The sequence below is a fragment of the Neohortaea acidophila genome (assembly GCF_010093505.1).
Source record: "Neohortaea acidophila strain CBS 113389 unplaced genomic scaffold BDY17scaffold_3, whole genome shotgun sequence".
NCBI classification, from domain to species: domain Eukaryota; kingdom Fungi; phylum Ascomycota; class Dothideomycetes; order Mycosphaerellales; family Teratosphaeriaceae; genus Neohortaea; species Neohortaea acidophila.
In genome coordinates, this window is record NW_022985512.1 from 2,189,637 (window position 1) to 2,200,642 (window position 11,006).

At 43.0% G+C, this 11,006-nt stretch overlaps 7 protein-coding genes across 7 annotated transcripts; 4 read left to right on the plus strand and 3 right to left on the minus strand.

Moving 5' to 3' along the window:
* Nucleotides 1-90: 90 nt before the first annotated feature.
* On the minus strand, nucleotides 91-1,629 carry BDY17DRAFT_247563 (putative fungal alpha-L-arabinofuranosidase; the record flags this gene model as incomplete). Its single annotated transcript, XM_033730832.1, has 1 exon — nucleotides 91-1,629. One exon carries the CDS (start codon nucleotides 1,627-1,629, stop codon nucleotides 91-93), a length of 1,539 nt encoding a protein of 512 aa, XP_033592456.1.
* Nucleotides 1,630-2,011: 382 nt separating this feature from the next.
* BDY17DRAFT_322694 (uncharacterized protein) lies at nucleotides 2,012-2,447 on the plus strand (the record flags this gene model as incomplete). Its single annotated transcript, XM_033736860.1, has 2 exons — nucleotides 2,012-2,359; nucleotides 2,415-2,447. 2 exons carry the CDS (start codon nucleotides 2,012-2,014, stop codon nucleotides 2,445-2,447), a joined length of 381 nt encoding a protein of 126 aa, XP_033592457.1.
* Nucleotides 2,448-2,471: 24 nt separating this feature from the next.
* On the minus strand, nucleotides 2,472-3,032 carry BDY17DRAFT_316015 (AhpD-like protein; the record flags this gene model as incomplete). Its single annotated transcript, XM_033735974.1, has 1 exon — nucleotides 2,472-3,032. The coding sequence occupies one exon, from the start codon at nucleotides 3,030-3,032 to the stop codon at nucleotides 2,472-2,474; it is 561 nt and encodes a 186-aa protein (XP_033592458.1).
* BDY17DRAFT_114941 (uncharacterized protein) lies at nucleotides 2,911-4,583 on the plus strand. Its single transcript, XM_033729241.1, has one exon. The coding sequence runs from the start codon at nucleotides 3,282-3,284 to the stop codon at nucleotides 4,317-4,319; it is 1,038 nt and encodes a 345-aa protein (XP_033592459.1). The 5' UTR covers nucleotides 2,911-3,281; the 3' UTR covers nucleotides 4,320-4,583.
* Nucleotides 4,584-4,614: 31 nt separating this feature from the next.
* On the plus strand, nucleotides 4,615-5,223 carry BDY17DRAFT_322697 (Mss4-like protein; the record flags this gene model as incomplete). The annotated part of the gene is made up of 3 exons (XM_033736861.1): nucleotides 4,615-4,674; nucleotides 4,724-4,774; nucleotides 4,825-5,223. 3 exons carry the CDS (start codon nucleotides 4,615-4,617, stop codon nucleotides 5,221-5,223), a joined length of 510 nt encoding a protein of 169 aa, XP_033592460.1.
* Nucleotides 5,224-5,271: 48 nt separating this feature from the next.
* On the minus strand, nucleotides 5,272-6,528 carry BDY17DRAFT_246877 (serine/threonine protein kinase, CMGC family, CDC2/CDK subfamily; the record flags this gene model as incomplete). The annotated part of the gene is made up of 1 exon (XM_033730764.1): nucleotides 5,272-6,528. The coding sequence occupies one exon, from the start codon at nucleotides 6,526-6,528 to the stop codon at nucleotides 5,272-5,274; it is 1,257 nt and encodes a 418-aa protein (XP_033592461.1).
* A 1,326-nt stretch (nucleotides 6,529-7,854) lies between these two features.
* BDY17DRAFT_309179 (uncharacterized protein) lies at nucleotides 7,855-10,744 on the plus strand (the record flags this gene model as incomplete). Its single annotated transcript, XM_033735297.1, has 3 exons — nucleotides 7,855-10,042; nucleotides 10,130-10,698; nucleotides 10,739-10,744. 3 exons carry the CDS (start codon nucleotides 7,855-7,857, stop codon nucleotides 10,742-10,744), a joined length of 2,763 nt encoding a protein of 920 aa, XP_033592462.1.
* Between the last annotated feature and the right edge of the window lie 262 nt (nucleotides 10,745-11,006).

The window sequence follows — 11,006 nt, forward strand, 5'->3', positions numbered from 1 at the left end:
GACATCAGATTCATGACGAATCTGGGCAGTCGTTGATTCTCGTTCACGCGGCGACTACGAAAAGCCAACTTCAGTCATTGAGGGGTTTATCTACGCAAAAGCCTGGCCAATGATGAAGCTGACATCGTCACTGTAGTAATTCGTCGCATCAAAGAACTCCGGCCCGCCTTGGCCGGCGATGTAGCCAACGTCGCCATAGTGGCGGAAGTAGCGTGCTGGATAGCTCCAAGAGCGGATCGAACTGCCCTGGCCGTTCAACGGGGCTTGAATGCAGAAGGTAGCGGACTCGCCGAATGCGAGAGTCCCATCCAAGCTGCCCAGCATCAGGTGGAAGTCGGATTCATAAATGTAGCTTCCGGGGGTGTCGACAGACTCGAATGAGAAGCAATTGCTGTTGCCCAGGCCCTTTTCCACAACCCAGCTCGCTGTTTGCTGCTGAGCGGTGGGCGAGGATGAGCTGACCACCTGGGTATTGACGGTCGTGCCGTTGTGGGCGATGTAGCTGGTGGTGAAGCCGGGTGTTGTGACGTGGAATGAGATGCTGGAGCCGACGGTGAGTTCCTGACCGTTGTTGTACTGCCCTACAGCATAGTCGGCGGCGACAATGTTCTCCTGGACCGCATTTTCCGTGTCGTCGGAGGGATAGCCCGTGGTCATGACGCCTTCGTAGAAGGTGCCTTGAGCGCCGTTGCTATTATCCCCGGCAATCCCAAGGATGATGTCCCCTTCTTTCCTCATGGGATTGTAGCCACCCGATGGGCGCACGCCACTCCAGTACGTGGACAATGCACCAGACTCGCTGTTGCCGCCACGAATGGCCCACAGGTTGTGCGTGCATTTTACCATTGCCGTCACAAACCGATCCGTCTGGGTTGGATCGGAGGGATTGTTGGATCCGTCGCCGCTGGAGAACAGCCCAACTTCCATGTCAGCCATGATCCACGGCCCGGGGCCGGCGCCGGTGTCCCAGATGCTGCAGTTGCCACAGTAGATGGCTTCCATGTTCCCCAGGCCAGCGGCTCCCGTCTTGTTCTCCGCATTGCCGTAGTCGAAGCAACAGTTGTCATTGTAATGCGTTCCGTCGAGCACGGCATAGATGCCCTCGGGCTCGTCTCCAGTCGCCGTACCCTGGCACTCGTTGTTGCGGTAGCCAGTTCCTAGCGAAATGAAGACTCCGTATGCCTTTTGACCGTTCAGCGTGACTGAAGCTCCCACGGGGTTGGCTAGATTGTCATAGCCATCGGACTGGGGGCCGTTGAAGTTGTTGGGTGGAGCACGAGTGAGGTCGTTGCCGTGACCGGATTGGTCATAGATGACGGCGATTGAGCAAGTCGAGTTGAGACAGAATTGATCCTGAGGGCTGACGTTGGCGACGCCACCGGAGAGTGGATAGACGTCGAGTGTAGATCCGTCAGAGTTGCGGAGGATCTGGTAGAGTGCGCCAGTGAAGGAGTTGTAGAGGGAGCGCGTGGGGCTGTGCGCTGCCACACATGGAGTCCCTCCTGATGCGTAGAGGTCGCATGGAGCTGCGGCGACGGTGGGCCAGAGATGGCGGCAAGGCCCAAAGCTAAGGAGTATCCTGATGAGCCCAGCATCTTTTTTTCGCTTTGTGAGGATATGAGGAGCCATGGACACCAGAATACATCTTTATACTGTCGCGTGCCTCGCTTTAGCCTGAATCTCTCTCTTTCTTAGCAAAGGCATCTCGACGATCTTCTTTCCTCGCCAACAACTTTTTAACGAGGCCTGCAGAGGAGATGGAGATTGACAGTCTTCGGGAGCCATTGCTGAAGAGTACAGTACAGGCAAAAAGCATTGGACGTGGGGAAGCTTTACGCTTCGACATTTAGCCGCCCCCGGATTTCTCCACACTCCGCAAGGCTGTGGTACATTGCCGCAGGTACCTGGTAAAGCAGGTTCCAGAGACATTTGGTTTCTTGCATATGGCCGACGTCATTGACAGTCCGAGGTGTCGAAGGACGGCACTTTGAACGTCGATTGCTCCATCACCATGGGCATCCCCTACTCGAAACAGATCAATGCGGCCTTTGATCAAGTAACGCCTCTCGTTGCAGCAGCGTACGAGGTGCTCGAGACGACCAAGAACATTGCCATCTTCATCCCCGCCATACAAATCGGAATCATCACGCTGCTCTTCATCAACCTGCTGGCTCTTCTCGCCCTGCTGTTCATATTGCACCCGGACTTGGAGGATGTGCGCGACAAGCTCGTCACGCCTGCGCTTCGATGGACGGCAGATTGGATCGTGTATCCATTGGAGAAGAGGTATATCATAATTGGTGTATCACTTGGACTCTCGGCGGTGGTATTAGCGGCAGGCGCCTTGTACGTCTTCTGGGTAACCAACGTGGCCGATGGAATGAGCCGTGAAGACCCGCCCGAAGCGGAGAAAGGTGTGGACAGCGGTGTCGAGAGTGGAAGACTGAGCCGTGCATGTCCAAATCTATCCTCTATTCCATGTCCACCTTGTACTTCTCCCCCATCTCGCCCACATCCAGGGCAACCAAGAATCGACTGACGCAGTTGTACGCGGATATCGTCGTTACGATCTCGACAATCTCTCGCTCGCTGAAGAATTGTTTCAGCTTGTCGAACTTGGGCTGAGGCACAATCACACCCAGAGTCATGGCATCCGTGACTTCCAGCACTGCACGATGCTTGTCGTCCAAGCCCTCGCCCGCCCGCTCGCGGTCTTTCAATTTCTCGATGGCCTCCTCGCTGACACCGCCCGCCTTTTGCAATAGAGGAGCGTGATGTTCCCACTCATACCATGCGTGATTGAGGGCGGCCACTCGTGAAATGGCCAGCTCTTTCACACTCTCCGACAGAGAGCTCTGAGTTCGTACTGCTTTGAGGAAGGAGTTCCAGCCATCGGCGATTGGAGGGGCGTGCAGAAGCGCTTTGTCGAGTTCGAGGAGTTTGCCGCCTCGTCGTTCCTTGACTCTTGTGACAATGTCCTGGTCTTCTTTGGTGGGCATCTTCGGGTCATCGTTGATGTATGGGAGCCGCATGGTGGCGTGAGTGGAGGAGGTGAGGTGGCGGGGGTGTGACGTGAGGAGAAGGAAGGGACGGGCGAGTGGCACTCGAGGAAGATGAGAGACGAGAGGCATGGGTGGAAGTTGATGAATTGATCGGGCAAGTTGTAGCCCTTCGCACCCCACCTTGAGCGGAGCGATATCGGCGGCAGCAATGGCAAGTCTGCCGATTGTGCTTCGTCGCTGCGGCCTCAAGAAATTACTGCCAGGCGTTGACCTGGATAGATGGCGACCCGCGGCAGGAAGCCACACAAGGGAAACCGAGAGCCAACTCTTGACCGAAGGCCTTTGATCGAGGAATCCACAGTCGACTTCAGCCTTCAGCAAAAATGCCTCGACATCTTCCGTGATGCACTCCAGCCCAGTCAAGATGATGCCCAAGCTGTCCAAGAGGTGAAAGGCCATCTCTACGATCGCAACTTCTCCGCGGCATTCGGCAGAGACGAGTACCTACGAGTGTATGCTTCAAGATGGAGTCCGAGTCGAGCGCTGGCGTACGCAGAAATCTTCAGTCACGTCACACCAAATCTGTCCACACGGCTGTCCCGCAGCGGAGAGGATGGTGCTTGCTCCTTCAATGTGGTGTGTATTGGAGGCGGAGCAGGAGGAGAGTTGGTCGGCCTGGCCGGTTGGTTTCATGCCTGGCTGGATCAGTCCGTGTCTGCCGCCTCGCATCAACATCTTCACGTCCGCCTAATTGACGTTGCGGATTGGGCGTCCATCACGCAGATTTTGCACAACGCCATCACCACCCCTCCCAAGCTTTCCGAGTATGCATCTCAGGCAAAGAAGGAAGCGAATGTGGCCTTGCTGCAAAGTACAAGCATATCAACTGGATTCCACCGCACCGATGTGCTGGAACCGCAAACAGAAGCATTGGTGGATTGCCTACGCTCGGCAGATCTGGTAACGTGCATGTTCACCCTGAACGAGCTGTACTCTGCCTCCATGCCGAAAACGCAGCAGCTTCTTCACACCATCACGGATACTGTCAAGAGCGGAGCCCATTTTCTAGTTGTCGACAGTCCCGGCTCATACTCGACTGTCTCGGTGAATGGGTCGGAGAAGAAGTATCCGATGCAGTGGCTGCTGGATTATACTTTGCGCCAGCCTGGACAGCAGAAACAAGACGACAAATGGCAACGACTGGCTTCGGAAGAGTCTAGATGGTTCCGCCACCCTCTAGCCTTGCAGTATCCAATCGACCTGGAGAACATGCGATATCAGATTCATCTGTACCGGCGCGCCGATACCGGAGGGTGAAATGACCACCATGGTGTCTGTCATACACATTCTTCAGCCAACGGCGCTCACACAGCATCGGGCAAGGCTGCAGGTCCGCGGACCAAACAACAGTCATTCAATAACGGTGGAGGTGAGATTGATCAAGCCGCGGCATGATGGTTGCCGCATCTCAACACGCCGAGCCTCGGCCGGACATGACATCACTTTCGTCATTTTGGATAGAGCATCTTCAACTTCTTTTCCCATACACGGGATGAGTCCTCAAATTACATCAAACCGAGCGTTGCAACGAAGCGAATTACTCTCATCCCAAATGTCTGAATCTGAAGCGTATATCCCGCCTTCTGGCGTTGCCGAAGATGGCTGGACCAAGGTAATTCTTCCACTCGCTGCTCGATGGCTCAAAATTGACATTGTTGAAGGATGGCAGAGCAACAGCGACTTGCTATTGCGGCGAGGTGCAGCTCTCGTTCGTACGTATATCATGCAGTGGGTCAGCTGTGGCATCACTGACACTCCACAGCCCGTGGATGGCGATGACCTGGTCGACACCTTCATCTGCCACTGTTACGACTGTCGAAAGATTACGGCCTCGATGTACGCCTCCAATTTCATCGTCAAAGACGGCGCCATCAAATGGATCCGCGGCGAGGACAAGCTCAGCGAATGGGGCCAGAGCAAGACGATTGCCACGGGCAACAAGATGACCAACCGATTCTGCTCCGTCTGTGGCACCCTCATGGCCAGAGTCAGCAGTGGCTTCCCCGGGATGAGCATTCTGCGCATTGGGACGGTGGACGACTTTAGACTGCACGAGACCAAATTGAAGCCGAGGATTGAGCAGTTTGCAAAGGATCGTGTGGCGTGGTGTGCGGCTGGGGATGGTGTGACGCAGAAGGAAGGGAATTACTACACGGGTTGATCATGCGTCTTGTTGTTCATCCAATAATGCCCATGTCAATCGGCCACTTCATCCCTCCCGAGCCTTCTTGAATCCCGGCTTACCATACAAGCCAATATCATCCGATGGTCCCGCCCTCTTCGTGCCCGGCAAGCTGCTCGTGCCAATCTCCTGCGCCTCCGTGGTCACCTTTCGAGCGGGATACTTTGTTTCCAACCCTTCGAAGCAGTTCCAACTCACTTTGTCGTTACCATCCGCGCCGACAAAGTACGGATGCTCGAGCGCTTGTTCAGCCGTCAGCCTCTTCAGCGGATCGTACTCGAGCAGCTTCTGCAGCAGATCTAAAGCGTCGTCTGACGGCGGAGGAGAATTGGAGGCAGCGTAGTTGTTGTTGCCCATGGTCGTGCGATACCATCGCTCCAGGCCAACTGGCCGATTCACCGCTTGATTGTACACCCCGACAGTACCGAGATGTTGATACTCCGGCATGGCGGTCAGCAGCGGCCAGTCCTGCTTTTTCGGCAAGCCGAGAATCTCCGCAATCTTGCCCATCTGGTTGCGCTGAAACGGCACCGCTTTCTTCGAATCCTGCTTTGCCTCCTCCCCCTTGAAAATTGGCCGAAGCGACATGAGCTCGGCGAAGATGCATCCAACGGCCCAGAGGTCGATGGCGGGAGTGTAGTGCCGGCTTCCGAGGAGGAGCTCCGGAGCCCGATACCATATCGTCACAACGACCTTATCGCCGGAGAACAGGGCATGCAAGGGCTTGTAGAACATCCGCGCGAGGCCGAGGTCTCCGATTTTGATGGCGCCGCTGGAGGTGACCATGATGTTGGCGGGTTTGAGATCGCGATGAATGACCCAGTTTCGATGCAGGTAGAGTAGGCCGGAGATGAGCTGGAAGAGGCAGGAGCGTAGGGTGGAAGCGGGGATGGGCGTGCGATTCAGCAAGCTGTGGTGGTGGATGATTTGTAGGAGATCGTGCTCGGCGTATTCGAAGACCATGAAGATGCATTTAGCTTCCAGGATGATCTCGACGAGGTGGATGAGAGCGGGGTGGCTGAGTTCGGTGCACAAGGCCATTTCACGAATGGCGGATTGCGAGATGCCGGTGTATTGTAACTCGCCTTCCTTGTCCGGCTTGAATTTCTTAATAGCAAAGGCTTCGATCGGTCGACCGGTGGTAGGATGTTTGTGCGCTTGCGCGGGAGCTGTGCGCTTAGAGACGGCCTTGTAGACACGGCCATAGGTTCCACTGCTGATGAAGCCCACGATATCGTACAGGTCGTTGACATGTTGCTGCGGGGTGTAGGGTGTCAAGTTCATGGTGAGTTGTGAGACTCCCGTCAAAGGGAGGAGGAGGGTATGGCTCTGCCGCGCATGGTCATTGCAGTCCTGGTTTTCACCAGCTCGTTGGCTTGATGGAATGTTTGATAGACCATAAAACCCGCAGCCTCAACACATCGGATCGTTTGTTTGAGATTGAATGCGGGCTGTCGTAGTCTGATACTAGTAGAGTTCGGACCACGTAACTCTTGGCACAGCTTCAAGTCCGACAACTCGACAAAAAGTACACTCCACCTCTATCGCAATCGGAAAATGAAGGCGACACTGCTGGAGAAGACGCAGTAGATGCCATGTGGCTTATCTACGCTTGTTTCCCACGCCATGTGAAAGGCTTATTAATGTGGACGCTGATGGAGCGGGCACCGGGGATATCTGGGCCCGAATCTGTGACAACCTCTGCTAGAGATACCGGCGTTTGCTGAATCCGATGGCTTAGAGACATGGATTCTCACGCTAATCGCTCGTGGTCCTGACAGGCGACTTTAAAACAGCGCCCTCGGCCACCGCTACTTTTCGTTTCTCTGCGCTCATTCCGACTTGCACCATGTCAGACGCTGCTTCAAAGCTCAGTGAGGTAGAGCGGACGAGCCGAGGCCGGGCGAAGCCATGGATGCTCCGTACCACGATGAGGAAAAGGGCACGCACTCAGCATCAAGCCTCGTTGACTGGAATGGGCCCGACGATCCGGAGAATCCCACTAACATGGCCTTCTCTCGCAAATGGGCAATCTAACTGTATCTACATTGGAGTTTTTAAAAAACTCCATAGAAAATCTACTAAAACCTCCAAGTTTTTTTAAAAAGTAAAATATAAATGGAGTTTTTAAAAATATTAGTTTATAAAGATAGGATTTATAAAGTAAAGAGATTAAAAGAATAGATTTTATAAAAACTCCTTTAGTATTATAAGAATTTAGATCTATTTATTTATTTTAGTTTAAAGAAATCTAATAGACTTAAAAAGTTAGAAGCTAGTTAAAGTACATTCGAAAACCCTTTTAGCTTAAACTTTAAATAAATTTAACTATAATAGTTTCTTTTAATATTATTTTAGTTTTATTTAATTAATAAAAGAAAACAGAAAGAAAAGAAGAATAAGTACTTATTTAAAAGATTAGGATAAGAAAAGTTAAAAAAAAACTTTAATAAAACTAAAATAGTTATTTTAAGTAATTAAAGTGTTTTAAGTTTATATTAGAGTTTAACTAAGAGAAAAAGAATATATAAGAAAGCTCTTTTTATTTTATCTTTGTCTTTTCTTTTATATCTACTTTAAACTACTTTAATTATAACTAACTATTTAAAAATGGATTTAATTACTTTAAATCAATTACTTATAAATAATAAAGATTATATTAAAGGAGATTCTTATAATAATTCTACTATTATAGAAAGTACTTATACTAATAATATAGAGAATACTATTCTAAATTATAATATAGAAATTAAAGTTTTATTTTGTACTATTTGTAAAACTAATCTAGATAGAAATAACTATTTAAAACATTTAAAAGATAAACATTTTACTATTTATAAAAGTTATAAAGAATCTTCTAAATTAGAAGTACTTAAAACTAATATAGAAGAACTAGAATTTAATGACTTAGCTAAATTAGAAGATATTTTAAAGCCTAATCTATTTTACTTTAAAGAGTTAGATTTAAATTTAAAAGGATATAAATGTATAGAATGTAATTATATTAATATTAATTATAAAGAAGTTAGAATTCACTTTAATACTAATCACTTTAATAGTAATAAAAGTAGTAAATCTAAAGTAAACTATATTATAAATCAGGTTCCTTTACAATATATTAAAGGTAATAATAAAAATACTAAACTATACTTTATACCTAAAATACCTAATATAAGTAAAAAGAATACTAGTACTAACTTATATATTAACTCTAATAGTTCTAATTCTAGTATAGAATCTATTACTTCTAAAAAGTCTAATAGTTCTAAAGAACTAGATTTAAAAGAAGATATTATAAAAGATTATCTTAAAGAGAATTTAGAAGAGAATAAACTAAATAATAATATAAATATTAATAATAATAGACTTTTAAACTCTTATATTAAGAAATCTAATATTTATATCTTTTTAAAAGATAAAGATAGAGAGTCTTTAGTAAATCTAGTATATAATATTAAAGAAGAAGATAAAGATCTAAGTGTTTTTAATAGAATAGACTATAATAAATTAGAAGATATTATTATAGATTGTTTACTTTATATACATTCTAAAATCACTAATATAAGCTTAGGATTAAGACAAAAGCTAAATCAAAATAATAGTAGTAATACTAGAGTATTTAAAGACTTTATACCTTTAGAGAATAAGTCTACTACTAAGACTTACTTTACTTATTATGCTAAACTACTTAGCTTTATTATTAAAGTACGTTATATTAAAGGGAAATATAAGAATACAATAGGTAAAGAAAGAACTTACTTTGATTTAGTAAAGAACTTTACTATTAACTTAGAAGCTAAAGAAGCTTTAAAGAATATTATTCCGTTTAACTTAGATTTAATAGATTTAGAAGATAAAGAACTAACTAAAGAGAAAGAAGAGTTTTATACTTATATTATAGAGTTTTACATTAGTTTACTTAAAGATAATACTACTTTAACTTTAGATAATAATACTAGTTTAAATAATATAGTTCTAAGCTACTTCTTTATAACTAATCTAGATATTAATACTAAAGAGATTAAAAATATAGATCTAATAGGAAAGCTTACTAGTTATATTCTTTATAATAGTAAACTACTTACTATAGAATATTTCTACTTTAAAGAGTTAAATAATATAAAGTATACTTATAATGATTTTAATGATTTTCTTTCTACTTATTTAACTAATAGTTCTAATAATTACTTTGAATTCATTAGTATTCTAAGGCCTTATCTCTTAGCTTTAAATAAAGAAAGAGAATCTACTAATTATATTATAAAAGAAACTAGTTTAAATATTATAGAATATAATACTATAGAGTATTCTATTACTAAGATTAAAGAGCTCTTTAAGAATGTTTATATTAATTTAGAAGATATTTTACTAAAGAAGCTTTTAAAGATAACTTCTATAGATTCTTTAGATATAGACTTTAATACTATAAATGATAATACCTTTATAAGTAATATAGATTATTATATAATAGATACTTTAGAATTAAAATATCTTAAAACTAATAGGCCTTACTTTTTAACTCAATTATTAACTAAAGGAACCTATTATAATAAAACACTATTAAAAGATATAAAGAAAGATACTAAGACTTTAAGATTTAAAGATACTAATATAGAAATATTTAATACTAATATTAATAGGTTTTTAGAATACTTAACTCTCGCTATTTATTTATATAGCGGAGGTCCTTTAAGAGGAACCGAATTAACTACTATACTTTATAAGAATATAGAAACTAAAACTAGAAGTCTAATATATAATAAAGAAGATAATACCTTTATAATTTCTACTAATTATAGTAAGACTAATAATATTACTAGGAAGAATAGAACAAATATACGCTATTTACCGCCTTATTTAAGTAAACTATTAATTATATACTTAGTATTAATAATACCTTTTAAAGATTACTTATATAAAAACTACTATAACTTTAAAGACTATTCTAGTCCTTATCTATTAACTAAAGATAATAAAGTAATAGAAAGTAATACTATTAGTAGGATCTTAAAGAGAGAATCTAGTTTATTATTTAAAGAAGGTTTAACTATTAAATCTTATAGAAAGATTATTAATTATATAATTAAAACTAAATTTAATAATTATGATTATAGTAGTAATAGTAGTAATAATAATAGCGAAGAAGAAGATTTAATCGAAGATAGACAAGCTAATAGATCTACTAGAACTAGTTTAAATCATTACCTTAATATTGAAAATCCTTTTAATACTTTAAAAAGTAAAGATTTAACTAATAAAGTTAAAGAATTTAGTATAAAATATTGGTCTTTCTTTAATCTATTAGATAAACGCGATTATAAAGAGAATAGTACTTTAGAATTAAGTGTAAATAAACTAGAATCTACTACTAAGACTAAGGAATTAAGTATAAGTAGTAGTATATCTTTAGATTTATTAGAGTTAAACATTAAAGAGTTATATAAAGATTCTAAAGTAACTTTTAAGAATAATGAACAAAAAGAAGCATTAATAGCTTTAACTAATAATACTACTTATTTAACTTTTATTAATAAAACTAGTAGCGGAAAAAGCCTATTATATTTATTATTAGCTTATACCTTTAAAGAGAAGATATATATTATTATAAGTCCTAGAATTACTTTAACTAAAGATTTATATAAAAAAGCAAAAGATCTTAATTTAAATCCTAGTACTTTAGAAGATTTTAGTAGTAAAAATAGTAATCTAATATTTATAGATATAGAAGATCTTAATAGTAAAGAACTTACTAATCTAATTAA

Coding starts and splice junctions, on each gene's coding strand:
- BDY17DRAFT_114941 (XM_033729241.1), top strand. CDS start 3,282: ATGGCGACCCGCGGCAGGAAGCCACACAAGGGAAACCGAGAGCCAACT.